This window comes from Nelumbo lutea, chromosome 4, assembly GCF_056320005.1.
Source record: "Nelumbo lutea isolate HS-2025 chromosome 4, American lotus-T2T, whole genome shotgun sequence".
Classification (NCBI taxonomy): domain Eukaryota; kingdom Viridiplantae; phylum Streptophyta; class Magnoliopsida; order Proteales; family Nelumbonaceae; genus Nelumbo; species Nelumbo lutea.
In genome coordinates, this window is record NC_142687.1 from 24,325,972 (window position 1) to 24,339,154 (window position 13,183).

Here is a 13,183-nt window from a genome sequence, read left to right on the forward strand (position 1 = left end):
GTGGGAAGAAGAGGTGGAATACAGTGCATTGATGCCAATCATGAACTGGGAGCCAAGCCAAAGTGGTTGCTGGTGAGCTATTACTTCTTCCTCCAGTTTCGTATCTTGGTCTGGTCTTGGAGTTAACTACTACCCAGCTGGGTTGGTACTGGTTTTGAAAATTGTGTTATTATTATTTATTGAAATTTTCAAAAAATAGAAGATTTTAGATTTTGGTCCTCTTTTTTCCCTTATTTATGCCAATAATTTGGCTCCTGGGAGCTCAACTTGTATATGTTCTCCTTGGACCCAACATGGTAGATCCTGCAATTTAGTAATCTAGTCAGGAAACCAAGAATTCCGGAGACCATATGTAATTGGGGTTGGAATTCGAAGACCATGCAATTTGGTAGCTAGTTTGTGCTGTGTTGGTGTATGTTCTCAGTTTAATGGAATAATTATTGCCACAGCATCCCCATTGATATTGGAGTTTGTATCTGCTATGTGGGAATGAGTTTGATATTGTACTTATCAGGATTTGAAGTGAATATGGAGTACAAACAAATACTGATTTGGGGGGCATTGAATGACACGGAGGATTCAGACTGCTGCATGGGGACCATCATTCGTGATCCGGCCTGGCCCAGCTTGCAAATTTCTGGCCCCGGGCCCAGTTTTTTTGTCCAAGCTCGACTTATATAATATATTATATTATGTGCTATATATAATAAATTAGATAGACTTAATGTTATAATTATATATATATGTAAGTATTTATTATTTTATACATATATATAGCTTTGTAATATATAGATATTATGAGTTACACATGTGAGTTGTCTTTTTAAGTAAGGCCTTGTATGGATGAAGGCATGGCTTTACTTCTATTTTTGAGCAATGTGGCCATGTGGGTGTTTAGGACAAAGCTTATGGTAACACTATCGAATATTGTTCCGTCTTACATTGTTCAAGAATGGTAAACCAAGTTTAAGGCCCATTTCTTATATTGTGTGCAATAGGCCCAAAACCTAACCAAGTACAGCTTAGTTTGGGTTTGTGTAATGTTTATTTTTTTCTTCTATATATTATATTAATTAACTTAGGTTGAAGCCTTTATCATCAGTGTTTGACCTAGCCCATGATCACCAGAGTGTTGCAGTGGCACGGTCTCATCATGGAAAATGTATGGATGGGTGGGGCTCTCTGGGCCCGACCCAGAAACATGGTTAGTTTTGAACTGTCATGTAAGCAAAAACAGCTGATGTGAGAGTTGATTTTGTTTTAAAAACAAAACCAACCATGTTGCCTAAAAGCAATGCTTTTTTTTTTTTGTTTGTTTGTTTAATATAACAAATGTCCTCCAAAGAATGACATTTACTATTACTACTAGTCTACTACTAATTCACTATTGTCAATTTGTCGTTCTCTAGGCCTGTGTTTGGTTTAAAGGAAAAAGTAGGGAAAGGAAGGGAAAAAGTAAAAATACCTATACAAACTTTGTAAATGTTTTCTTACCTTTCACTTTCTTTCCCTATTTTTTTCCTTCAAACCAAACATTGCCTAAAGTTAGAGAGGATTGATTTTTAGTATTAATGTGAATTCAAATGTTGCCACACCACCCATACGTAAATCTCAATCGTCCATCTGAAGCATTAAAATTCACCCACGTCCCACGACGTGCTTTCTTTTTCTGTCATTCATTCTGATGATTCATTCACCTCTCATCCTGTGTCCCTGTCCCAAGTTTGCAACGGCCAACGGGCCAACCCCACAACACAAATCTACATAACAAACAATCCCGGGGTCAAGAGGCCCAACAAACACTCTAATTGTTCTTCCCTCTCAATCTCATTCTCATCTCTCATCATCTCTTCTTCTTCTTCTCCTTCGTAATCATCACTTCATCCCTAATATCGTCGTCTTCATCTTCCTCTCCTCATGGACACGCTCGAAACTGGTCAGCTTAAGGAGCTCAAAACCATCTTTTCTCGTTTCGACAAGGACTCGGACGGCAGTCTTACACATCTGGAGCTCGCAGCACTCTTGCGCTCCCTTGGCCTCAGGCCAACAGGCGATCAGGTGCACGAATTGCTCTCCAACATGGACTCCAATGGTAATGGCTCCATCGAATTCGATGAATTCGTCAGAGTCATAATGCCCGACCTCCAGAACGAGGGGATTTTGATGAACCAGAAGTATCTACTGGAGGCGTTCCAGTCTTTTGATCAAGACGGCAATGGATACATAACTACGGCGGAGCTTGCACGGGCCATGGCCAAGATGGGTCAGCCCCTAACCTACCGAGAACTCGCAGAAATGATGCGACAGGCGGACAGTGACGGAGATGGGGTCATTAGTTTTGATGAGTTTGCAACCGTCATGGCCAAGTCCGCCGCTGATTACCTCGGAATCGCCATCCCATAGCCGGAGATTGCCATTCCGTTAGCATCATCATCGTCGTTGTCATCTCTTCATCTCTCCCATCCACATGACTATTCTTGGGCGGATTGACTTAACCGCATTGACCTGGTCCTTAGGTCTTCTCTTCTGTACAATTTCATTATTAGAAGAGTGTGTATTATAAAGTAAAAGTGATGTGGCAAGGAAAGAAACATCTGTCATCATCTATCAAACTCAAACTTTTGTTTTAATTAATCTGCTCGACTCCTAGGAACTGTGAATGAAGATGACTCTTGATTATTGGAAGGTCGTTATGTCTAAAGAGAATTATATCCTTGCTTTTGCGGTTTACTTTAATATTGGGTTAGAATTTAGATAAATAGAATTGTGGAAATGAAATCCAATATAAATCCAAATTTGGTCATTTTAGTAACGAGACATTTACGAGTACGCAGCTCAAATTCTTCATTACTTCTTCAAGACAGCATTTTTAATCAGGTTTCTAACATCTGTACTCATTTTTTAGCTCAACAAAGCCAATCAAGATGACACAGAGAAATTGTACAGTCAGCTGTCAAATTTCTTATTTCTTACAGCCCCTTATCCCTGAAGAAATAACTCCTGGACACTGACTCCGAATAAAATTCCTTTAAGGCTGTGAAAAAGCAATTTCTCGGTCCTTTCTTCTGATGAAGCGAACTGATGGAGTTGAATGTCCCCATAGATCGCATCAAGAAATACCATGATAGATGATATACAAGGAAGTTAAACAGATAAAAATTGAACTTACATTGATGAAGAGAATACAGAAACAGAGAAGTGTACCCCGCTCCTATAGGAATATAAACAGTTGTAAAAGAAAACTATTCAAAATTGGAGTGAGTATTACTTACATCTTGACAATTATACAATATTGATGAGTAAAAATTGAAAAAAAAAGAAAAAAAAATGATTCCTTAAATGGACAAGAATCAAAATTTACAGCTTTTGGGGTTCTACCCACTCAACTAATAGTACAACAGGTTCTGCTTTTGACTGTAAAACTTGGAGAAGATAGTATGAACAGTTAATCATGATTGCCGAGGCATGCTTTCTAGTCAAGAAGCATGTAAGCAGCCGTTTGTTTACAAGTTGTACTTGATGGGCAGCATTTTGGCTTACAAATCACCTGAGCAAGCATCCAATAGCAAAAACCCACAAATAATATCACAATTTTTTTATGGAATCTGATGATGATGCTTCTGTTTTAAGCGGTTTCTTTTTGCTTCTGCCCTTGCTGTATAACCTACTGTTGTGGGCCGCAAGGATCTTTGCCGCACCATATGGCAAAACTCAGGATCTTCAGATTGACCCTCCAGTCTTATCCATTGTATCATCTCATGATACATTGGAAAGAATCGCATCTGGATGGCTGAGTATGTGAAGTAAGGGATGAGGCTGGAGATTAGCACAAAAAGTGTGACGAGCCAGTAAGACGGTGCTGGTGCACAAGCTTCAATGAAGACCTTGTAAGCAGTGGTAGATATAATTGGGGACATGGCTCCATAGGCCAAGAGGAAGAGATACCATAGCATGATTCCACCCCAGATGAAGATATGTTGTATCAGGGTGAAGTAACTGACAGAAAGTGCCATCTGGCAGTTAACAACCCAGACAACACAAGTGTACATGGTGGTACCCAGGATCTCCAGTCCAACAACCTCACCTCCCTTACGGAATGCCTGATGCTCCAAAGCCCTTGTGCAGAAGAAGAAAACGATAATGGAAGTGCAAACCCCATTAAACATCCAGCTCAATATTCGGAACCAGCTGAATAGGACATTTTGCACACCTTCTTGGTATAGCAGAGGGAACTGTCACATGGAAAGCAGTAAGCTAAAGTTATTATACACATACAGGAGTAGAATTAAAAAAGGAAAAAAAAAATGACCATCTTATATGATGGAATACCTTGAGACAAAACCTTGCTGAGACATCCTGGTCAAATACGCCAAGAGCAATCACGGGAAGTGATGTGAAAAAGACATTATATAATGATAAATACCAATCATTATATGCAGGTTGCCCAGAGAATGATGCATAAGCCTCAAAAAAGAAAAGAGTGAAACCAAATGCGATATTCTTGTAGAAGAAGTAGCATATCTGTAGAGAAGCAGAAGAAAACCATCAAACTTTTGCCTTTTTTTTTTATTATTTATTTTGGAGCTAAGGGTGACGTTGATTAGCATGCATTAGTAAATTGTGATGGAAATCATCAAGGTTGTTAAACAAAGCATAGCTTAAAAGCTAATGGGTTGATTAGGAACAAAAGGGCCATTACCCCAATGTTGGTCCTGGCTATCCAGGATCTTGGGAGGGGTAGACTGGATATTGACCCCCAGCATTTTCTTGCACAAAATGTCTGCTCTCAGACAAGTTTGTCTCATACTTGACAGCCTCAGGTTTAGCCAGTGCACCAAGCCACAACCCCCTCCCAAGATCTAGAAATGACAAGCTAAATGCATATTGACGATAGCTTCTAACCGAAGTATAAAGATATGAAAGACTAACCATTGATGAAATCCTTCTATAACACCAATGCCCATGTACAAGTAGCAAACGTTCCAGGAATTGGAACTGAGCAATTGCAATGTCACTTGACATGACTGCCTGAAATAATCAAAGAAGAAGAAATGAGGTGAAACAGAAAAATAACTCAATTTTCTCCAAGAACCACAAGTTTTGTATTTATTGGACATTTTACCTGCATCCCTTCAACACCACTAATACCAACTCCAATATCTGCTTCTTGAAGCATGCCCACATCATTGGCCCCATCGCCAATTGCTAATGTTGTCTTACCTGTTCCATTTTTAACCAACCGTGTAACCTGAAATTATTGAAGAAATAGATATCTCATTAGTCAAAATAATTCCTTAAGAAACATCTTTTGATGAAATAAACAACTTTGCAAACTTACAAGTGCTTTCTGTTTTGGTGATGAACGACAGCAGATAACAGATGCACAGCCAATTGCCAAATGTAGAAATTTGCTCTTGACATCATCCTCCAGAGCATATGAAAGTGACTTTCCATCAATGATCAAAGCATATGCATCATTACCATTTGATGCAGTGAGCTGTGCCTGCCCTTCACTTATCTGATGGATAACACTTGCTTTTGATTCCTAAAAAAGGATCCCAAAATGACAAAAAATCACTTAAGAGGTTTTACAATTCCATTTACTGAGCTTAATAGATTTGCCAATAAAATAATGATTAATGAATCAAAACTCTTGTTGGTATTTCCCATTTGTCCATATTCTACTCATGAAAGAAACCAATACTGGCAACACCAGTAAAATTATTGTCAGACACCCCTTAAATTTGAAGAGAAAGTTGGCAAAGATCTTTTCCAGCCACTAAAACAGGAAACTTTGAAATAAAAATAATGTGGAGACCCCGCTGATGATGTCCCCTCACCACATATCAATACAATAGGTAGATGACCCTAGTGGACAACCTTTAGCTAGCAAATGTGTATACTAACTTTGCGGTCCATTATTACCTAATATATACTATCCAATAACCCTTTCATATTTAAAAATATGTACAGCTGCTATTCGAACTTTTATTTCCACTACTGATATGAGAACAAGAAGTAAAACTAATTTCTACCTTGGCAATGGCGATCTTGTCCCCCTCTTTCTCCAATGCTTTAATTACTGGTGTCTCCAAGTTGATAATTATTTGCTTCATTCCTTGTCTAAGCAAACTACAGGCAAAACTGCAATATTTAACTAATAGTCAGGTACATCAGAAGAGTATACTTTACAATATAAATATTAAAAAAAGAACCATATCCAGAACTTGTACCCAATATTGATGGCTGTCTCCATCTTATCTCCAGTTAAAACCCATATCTTTATTCCAGCTTGTGCAAGTTTGTCAATGCACTCAGGAACCTGAAAGATGAAAAACAATAATCACTCCGAAATCTCACAATTATCTCCCTCCCCCCCCCAAAAAAAAAAAAAAAAAAAAAAAATTCAATCACCTAAAGACTTACCATCCCCCCACCCCACAAAAATAAGTAATAATAATAGTTAAAAGATCTTCTACCCACCCCATTTTGGAGTTTGTCCTCTACAGCTGTAGCACCGAGAAGAATTAAATCTCTCTCAATCTTATCTGCCACTTCATCGACCCTTTCATCCCGATATGCATTGACTGAGTTCTTGGCTTCAGTGAATTCCTCATTGAATTCCTTGTATTCATCCTCACTTAGTTCACGATAAGCAAGTACCAAGGTCCTCAAGCCTGCATCAGCATAGTCATTCATGTGATCCCTAGTCCGCTCTTCAAATTCCATCCCATTCTTTGCAAGCCTTTCAAACATAACACTGCTTGTGGAAAAAAAAAATACACAAGGGGGGGGGGGGGGAGGGTTAGATTCTTTAGAGAAAGGGGAAATTGAAATCGAAGAGCCTTTGTTACTTTTTCAATTCATGCTAGACTAAAGTCTTTTCTTTTTACAAACCTGTCAGCGCCTTTACAAAGTAGTAGTATTTTTCCCTCTTCATTTTGTACTATCACAGACATCCGCTTTCTTGAGCTATTAAACTCTAATATATTCAAGAGTTTATATGATCTGCAAAAAGAAAGGAGAACCAACTAAATATACAATCGCTAGCAAATTGTCTGGTCATCTCAAGCAGAAAATACGTTAAACTGAAAGAAAGGACACCCCTCTCTTCCTGTATACTAGCCATTTCTAACCTCCATGGTCATTGTGTAATACACTTGAAGGTTCATTTCATTGTCAGACCCACTGGTATGACCAACATGTCAGGAACCACATAAATTAAAACAAATCTATAGATAGTCACTCTAGTACTCTACCGGTTCATGTGAATTTCAGAAATATTGATCACAAGTACAGCTTATAGATTGGATTACATGGAGAGTCCCACATGTATACCAATGTTTTAAAACACAGAGGAATGATGCAAGTTGTTCCACTACCTAGAGGCGTGAGGCATAGTTCAAAACATAACAGGCATAAGCCTCCTTAAGAAGAGGAGGATGAGGAGGAGGAAGAAGAGGTAGGAAGATCTCATTTTTCTTTATTTTTAATAAAAATATTTTATATTAAGAAGAATGAAGATGCATAACACTAGATGAAAAAGGGGTTTGTCAAAGTGGAGGCGAGTGAGCCAGAGCAGAGTAAGACCCCACTAGCACAAAAAAAAGGGCTTCATTGAAAAGGGGGTGGGGGGCGAAAGGGGGTCCAGGGTCGGAGTCCCCAGCCCACATTCTTTCCCATTCTCTTTCCTTCCCTTCCCTTTTCTTTTCTTTCTTTTCTCTTTCTTTTTCTTTCCGTTCTCTTTCTTTTCCTTTTTTTTCCTTTTTGTCTTTTTATATGAGGTGTGCATGAGGTGTGTGAGGCATACAGGCGTACGCCTCCCACACCTTTTGAAACACTGATATATACTACAGAATAGAAAAGGGTTATTAAAAGAAAATGACAATGCTATGCATGTAGAGCACTATAAGATTTCTCTACAACACATCTAGTGGAGAAACTAACCTTTCAACCTGTTTGCCAGACACAGGGTCCAACTCATGCAGAGATATGCTTGTTTGTGTTCTCTTGTAAAATTCAAATCCAAGTTCTCTTGCTGCAATGACAAATGCTGCCTCATCTGGTGATTCAGCTTCATAGGAAATCTTCCTGGTCACATCATCCACTTCAGGTATGGCTGTGTGGCAGATTGCCAATAAACGAAGGAACTTCTGAATGACATCCGGTCGAGGCTCATTAACCCATTTCCCATCCATCATTCTTTCATCCTTAAAATTGAAACCTTTAATAGATGGCTTTTTTGGAGCAGGATCCTCAATGTCATCTCCACCGTTTTCCACATCATGAACCAATGGTGACCCCTTCCTTCGAGCCATAGCCCTCTCAACCTCAGTGACCCCACGGCCATAAGCTGTGCCAGCCACTGAACACTTAATGAATTCCATGGAGTTGCAGGTTAGAGTTCCAGTTTTATCAGAAAGTATAGTGTCAACTTGGCCAAGTTCCTCATTCAAATTAGAGGTGCGAGCTCGTGCAGGCTTGTCAGCTTCCTCATAGTACATGTGCAGATCTTGGTTGATGAAGATGCTCTGTAGTACTTTTACAATTTCTATTGATACATACAAAGAAATTGGGATCAAGTAGCTATATAACATCAGTGCAGTCAAAAAATGCAGAATTGCTGCAATAGGTGCACTTTTAGGATCAAAGTAGATGGTTGTATCATCTGGTCTAAGATACCACCTTTTCATCCATCCATTCTCTAGGTCCTCTCTAGTTGAAATCCCGAATACAATTGATCCAATGAAAGCCAATAAAAACAAAATGCAAAACAAGAAGTAGACTATCTTATCCATCTTCCTCTCGATTTTGCTTCTCTTTGATGGGGGATCAGTGGAATTTTGAATAACTTTAGTGTCCTGACCTGCAAAAATAACAGCCCCATAGATGTAATCTGTATTCCGAAGCTTTGAGTCCCTGAGTAGAAGTTGCTGAGGATTAAGGGGATACTGTTGCTCATTAAAATCCATACTTCCAACAAAAGTGTACAGGCTTGCATTTGGATCTTCACATTTAACAATAGCCTTGAATTCCCTGAAACTGGAGTCCTCATTTAAGCCTGAAGTCACCTCCAGTGCTTGTTTTAGTTTCAAATTTGTCTCCCCATCAAGGTTCATGGTCTCAACATAGCAAACAGCATCCTCATAACTGGATGAAAGCAAGAGTAGGTCAGCTGGAAAAAAGGAATCCTTCTCTACCTTCACTATGTCTCCAACTCTCAGATGCCTCCATTCAGTATAGTCAAAATTGCCATCACCAAGATGCACCTTAACCTTCCTATTGTTCACCTCAATATCCTGAGAAAGAATTTGGATATTAGATTATGCATTTAAGACACAGGAACAACACCCTGCTAGAATCACAGAATGAGTACAAATTGTAGAAGCCTAGATCAGAAAATGAAATTGGACAATTATCTGCTTAAATATAATTATATACATATACATATACACATGAGAAGGAGAATCGGAAAGTTGTTTAGATACTAATAATGTATAAATCAGCCATAACCAACTCTTCAAAAAGGTATGTGAGGAGTGGCCAACAGTTGTTGTCTAGACCCTAAAATAGTAAATCTAAAAACTAAATTAATAAGTGGATGAGATAGAGGAAAAGTATATCTGTTAGTCTGTAGTTTCTGCTTTACCTTTCTAATCTAGTTATTACTGTGAGTTGATTTTTGAGCTAATAATCTTAACATGGATTAAAAAATTTTTTAGAAGGTTTGACAATCAATCATTTATAAAAAATGAAATTTAGTCTTAGTATATATATATATATATTTTTTTTCAAAACAAATGCGAAAGTGGTAAAAAGAAGTAAAAATAATAATACAACAATAACAAGAATAAAACCAAGAATGCAACGATGACAATATCAATGACAGCAACAGTACTTTACAATTTAATTTCATATTGCAGAACATGACATTAGGTCTAAATAATAAGCCACCGCTTCTTATAACAATTAAGTTCCTCTCTCACAGCTGGATAGACAGATTAACTTTGTTTTAGATCCAACAAAAAAATGCAAAAATAGGAAGAAAACTTTCCAACAGGAAACTTTATTAAATAAATAGTTAATGTTCTAATAAAAGCACCTTCTTATATACAGGACAAGAAAATTTCTCCGGGTATCATGTTTCAAACATAAAATTAACTGGAGCAGTATCCTTCTGGCATAGTCTTTCAGAAGCAAAAATACTGGAGGACATTTTCTCATGATTAATTGTGCCAGATTTTCAATTCATAACTTCCCAGGTATTATCAAGAAAAAAACAAAGGTGATTGAAATCCAATTTTGAGTTTCGAACTTCAAATGACTTAAAAGCCTTACTGAGAAGCGTCTAATTTACATCAGGCAGGTTTATGAGTTTGAAAAAGGAAACAAGTTTCTCCGTAACAACTCAAGTGCGTTCAGAGAAGGATTATCCAACAATAGGCATAGAAAGCACATAAAAACAAATACCTGCTTTTTTCTCCTCCAATCCTCGATCGCCTCTTTGACCATGCTAGCCCCAATCACAACGAGAAGAGGGAGGATAGCACTGACTGCAGAGTAAGGAGCAAGCGGAGTGAAGGACAAGCAGCCGGTGAATAGGAAATACATGTTAGCGACTCTCCTGAACTGTTCAAACAAGGACTTGGGGAAGAAGGTGGCGAGCGTATACTTTGTTGTTCTAACATAATTGCCTCCATAATTTCGGATAGCAGAGTCAGGGCTATCTGGTTCATTGCAGAAGACCACCCTCGAGAAGCCCGGGCCACCAATCTGAGAGTGGTCGTCCTTGAAAGATGCTTTCCCACAGGTGAAAGCATAGATCTTGCTGATATGTAGCTTCCTTCTTCTACCATTAGGCATCCTATTCCACCACCAGCTCTACCCTCAATTCCCACAGCACAGTTTAATTCACCAGAAAGACCAGAACTTTGCGACCTTCAAGAGCAAAAAAACTCCCAACGAAATGCACCTTCTTCAAGAAGGACCACCTCCCACCAATTCACAGAACCGAAACCCAAAAAATTCCAACTTTTTTTTTTTAACAGAACACCAACCAACTACTGAGTCCAGAACCCCAGAACAGGTTTCTACCCTAAAGCTCAGGACCCCAGAAGATAAAATTTAAATAAAAAAGCAGCACTTCTTCACGGATGCAGGAAGAAATAAAACCAATTCTTCACGGATGCAGAAAGGTCCAACCAATTCCGCAAATTTACAAACTAAAAAATAGAAATTGAAATAAAATGTTACTGATATAGACAAAAGTCACAAAACAAAGGCAATATTTCCGACCTGCAACACCACTTATTAATCTGCTAATTGGTAGCTCAATTGAAATCTCCGCCTCAGAAAAAAGGAACCCAGAATCATACACCCCTCTAACCTACAAATGCGCTTGTCAAAAATCAGAATGTTAAGCATCTCATTCCCACAAGCCTGTAAAATAGCTATAAACAGGGCCAATCCCATTGTTGTTTCTTCTCCCTCATGGCGTGAAAGTTTCGAACGTAGACTTGTATCTCTCCATTGACTAGCAGACAATAGCGACGGAAGCAACGCGCATATGGAAACCGATCTCAACGTGCAAGCTTTTAATTTCAACTTTCGTCTCTCGAAAAACCACCCCCCAAAACCATAAATATATAAAACAAATAAAGAATCCCTGTTCTAGAAGGTCAATGAAATGTCTGCTGCAATAATCGTTCACGACTTCACGCCTATGGGGGCTTCGAGGGTTAAACTCAGAAGCTAATAATGGGCTTTCATTCCGGGCGGATTTTTGGTGTTCTGTCTACGAAGCTGCAGTCTGCAGAGAAAAACAGACGAATTTGTTGTATTAAATTTATTTTACATGCATATACATATTTATATATAATTAAATTCAATGCTTAAACGATGTTAGAAAAATAGAAAAAAAAAGGATATCTTTTAAGCGAGAATTACTAAGAAGTAGTCGCTATAATTGTCTAAATTCTATTCAACAACCACGCTTTAAACTCAGGTTCCGTGGGTGATCATCATATCACATTAATATAAAGAAAATTTGTGTTTTTGAATGATCAAAAGATACCTCCTCATGGCGGGGAAGTCGCAACGTGTAGACGGAGTCAAACAGGATGCACTCACATGAGTAATGAGTTGACGTTCTCCCTTCTCACCTTTTTTTTTTTTTTTCTAATTTCGTTTTTTTCTTCTTTTATCTTTTATATTTCATTCCAAACTAACAAATGATTCTCTACTCACTCCCGTAGGGAACCATATTTTATTACTTTTAATATCTGACAACTTAAAAAATTAATTTTTGATATATTTAAATTCCCTAACGTAAATGATTAAAAGCACTACTTGATAATATTTTATCAAGCACTACTTTTCTTTTCTTCATCTTCTCAGTGGGAAGAAATTGAAATAAGCATAGAGAAAATAAGATGGGCCAGAGTATTATTAGCAAAAAAAAAAAAAGAAAGAAAAATACAGCAGCCATTAATTATAAAATTATCTTCTCTCATTCTTGACCTACAATGTTGCTAAATTCTATCTACTCTTTTTTTCAATAATTATAAAATTTTCCTCCAAAAATAATTAGTTACACAAAATCCATATTTGTCATATGGGTTTTCCAGTGGTCAACAATGTCAATGAGCCCAATATCTAGCCTTCCCATAGCCATAGGTGATAGGACGACTAGTGGGATTGAATCAGATGTTATGTACATGTACTGGTAGTCTGGTACAAGGAGATCAACCCAAAAAAACAAAAAGTAAAAATAAAAAACAGTAGGGACAAGCAATTTTCTGCTCCTGCAGAGGAATACAAGAGTTGAGGCTTAGGACTTCTCGTTCTGATGCAAAAGACTTTTTATCTGCCTGAGAAGGTATTATATTCTAGGCTATCATCTGGTTCAGTGAGAGGAAAAATAACAGGAATGTTCCTTTGTTTCTTTTTCAATGTTGAGGGCGTACGTATTGGTTTAAAAGTCCGAAACGCGGCAACGTGGCTTGACCTCATTGGGTGCTGCAGTTTAAGGGAAGACTTACGAATCTCCCACCACCAGGAATGTGATTATGTTAGCGGCAACTGGAGATAGATGCTGGGAACCCAGAAACTTCGTCATTAAAAAACATTAAAACAACCTCTCTCCAGCTTATTACATTATAAGTCGCCAATCATAAATGTGGTC

The 13,183-nt window shown here is 38.1% G+C and overlaps 1 protein-coding gene and 1 pseudogene across 2 annotated transcripts; one reads left to right on the plus strand and one right to left on the minus strand.

The window, feature by feature from the left end:
• The first annotated feature begins 1,623 nt into the window (after positions 1-1,623).
• On the plus strand, positions 1,624-2,685 carry LOC148854669 (putative calcium-binding protein CML15 pseudogene; annotated as a pseudogene). The gene has a single exon (XR_016112444.1). The product of XR_016112444.1 is annotated as a putative calcium-binding protein CML15 pseudogene (transcript).
• Positions 2,686-3,212: 527 nt separating this feature from the next.
• Positions 3,213-11,847, minus strand: LOC148854670 (putative phospholipid-transporting ATPase 9). Its single transcript, XM_088983132.1, has 11 exons — positions 10,471-11,847; positions 7,948-9,299; positions 6,898-7,008; positions 6,484-6,760; positions 6,234-6,322; positions 6,036-6,144; positions 5,339-5,545; positions 5,123-5,248; positions 4,930-5,028; positions 4,330-4,521; positions 3,213-4,232 (listed from the first exon to the last, which is right to left on the minus strand). Exons 1-11 carry the CDS (start codon positions 10,861-10,863, stop codon positions 3,597-3,599), a joined length of 3,591 nt encoding a protein of 1,196 aa, XP_088839258.1. The 5' UTR covers positions 10,864-11,847; the 3' UTR covers positions 3,213-3,596.
• Positions 11,848-13,183: the final 1,336 nt, after the last annotated feature.

Coding starts and splice junctions, on each gene's coding strand:
- LOC148854670 (XM_088983132.1), bottom strand. CDS start 10,863: ATGCCTAATGGTAGAAGAAGGAAGCTACATATCAGCAAGATCTATGCT. Junction 6,145..6,233: donor GAGACAGCCATCAATATTGG/GTACAAGTTCTG, acceptor TAAATATTGCAG/TTTTGCCTGTAGTTTGCTTA. Junction 5,249..5,338: donor CACCAAAACAGAAAGCACTT/GTAAGTTTGCAA, acceptor CAATAATTTCAG/GTTACACGGTTGGTTAAAAA.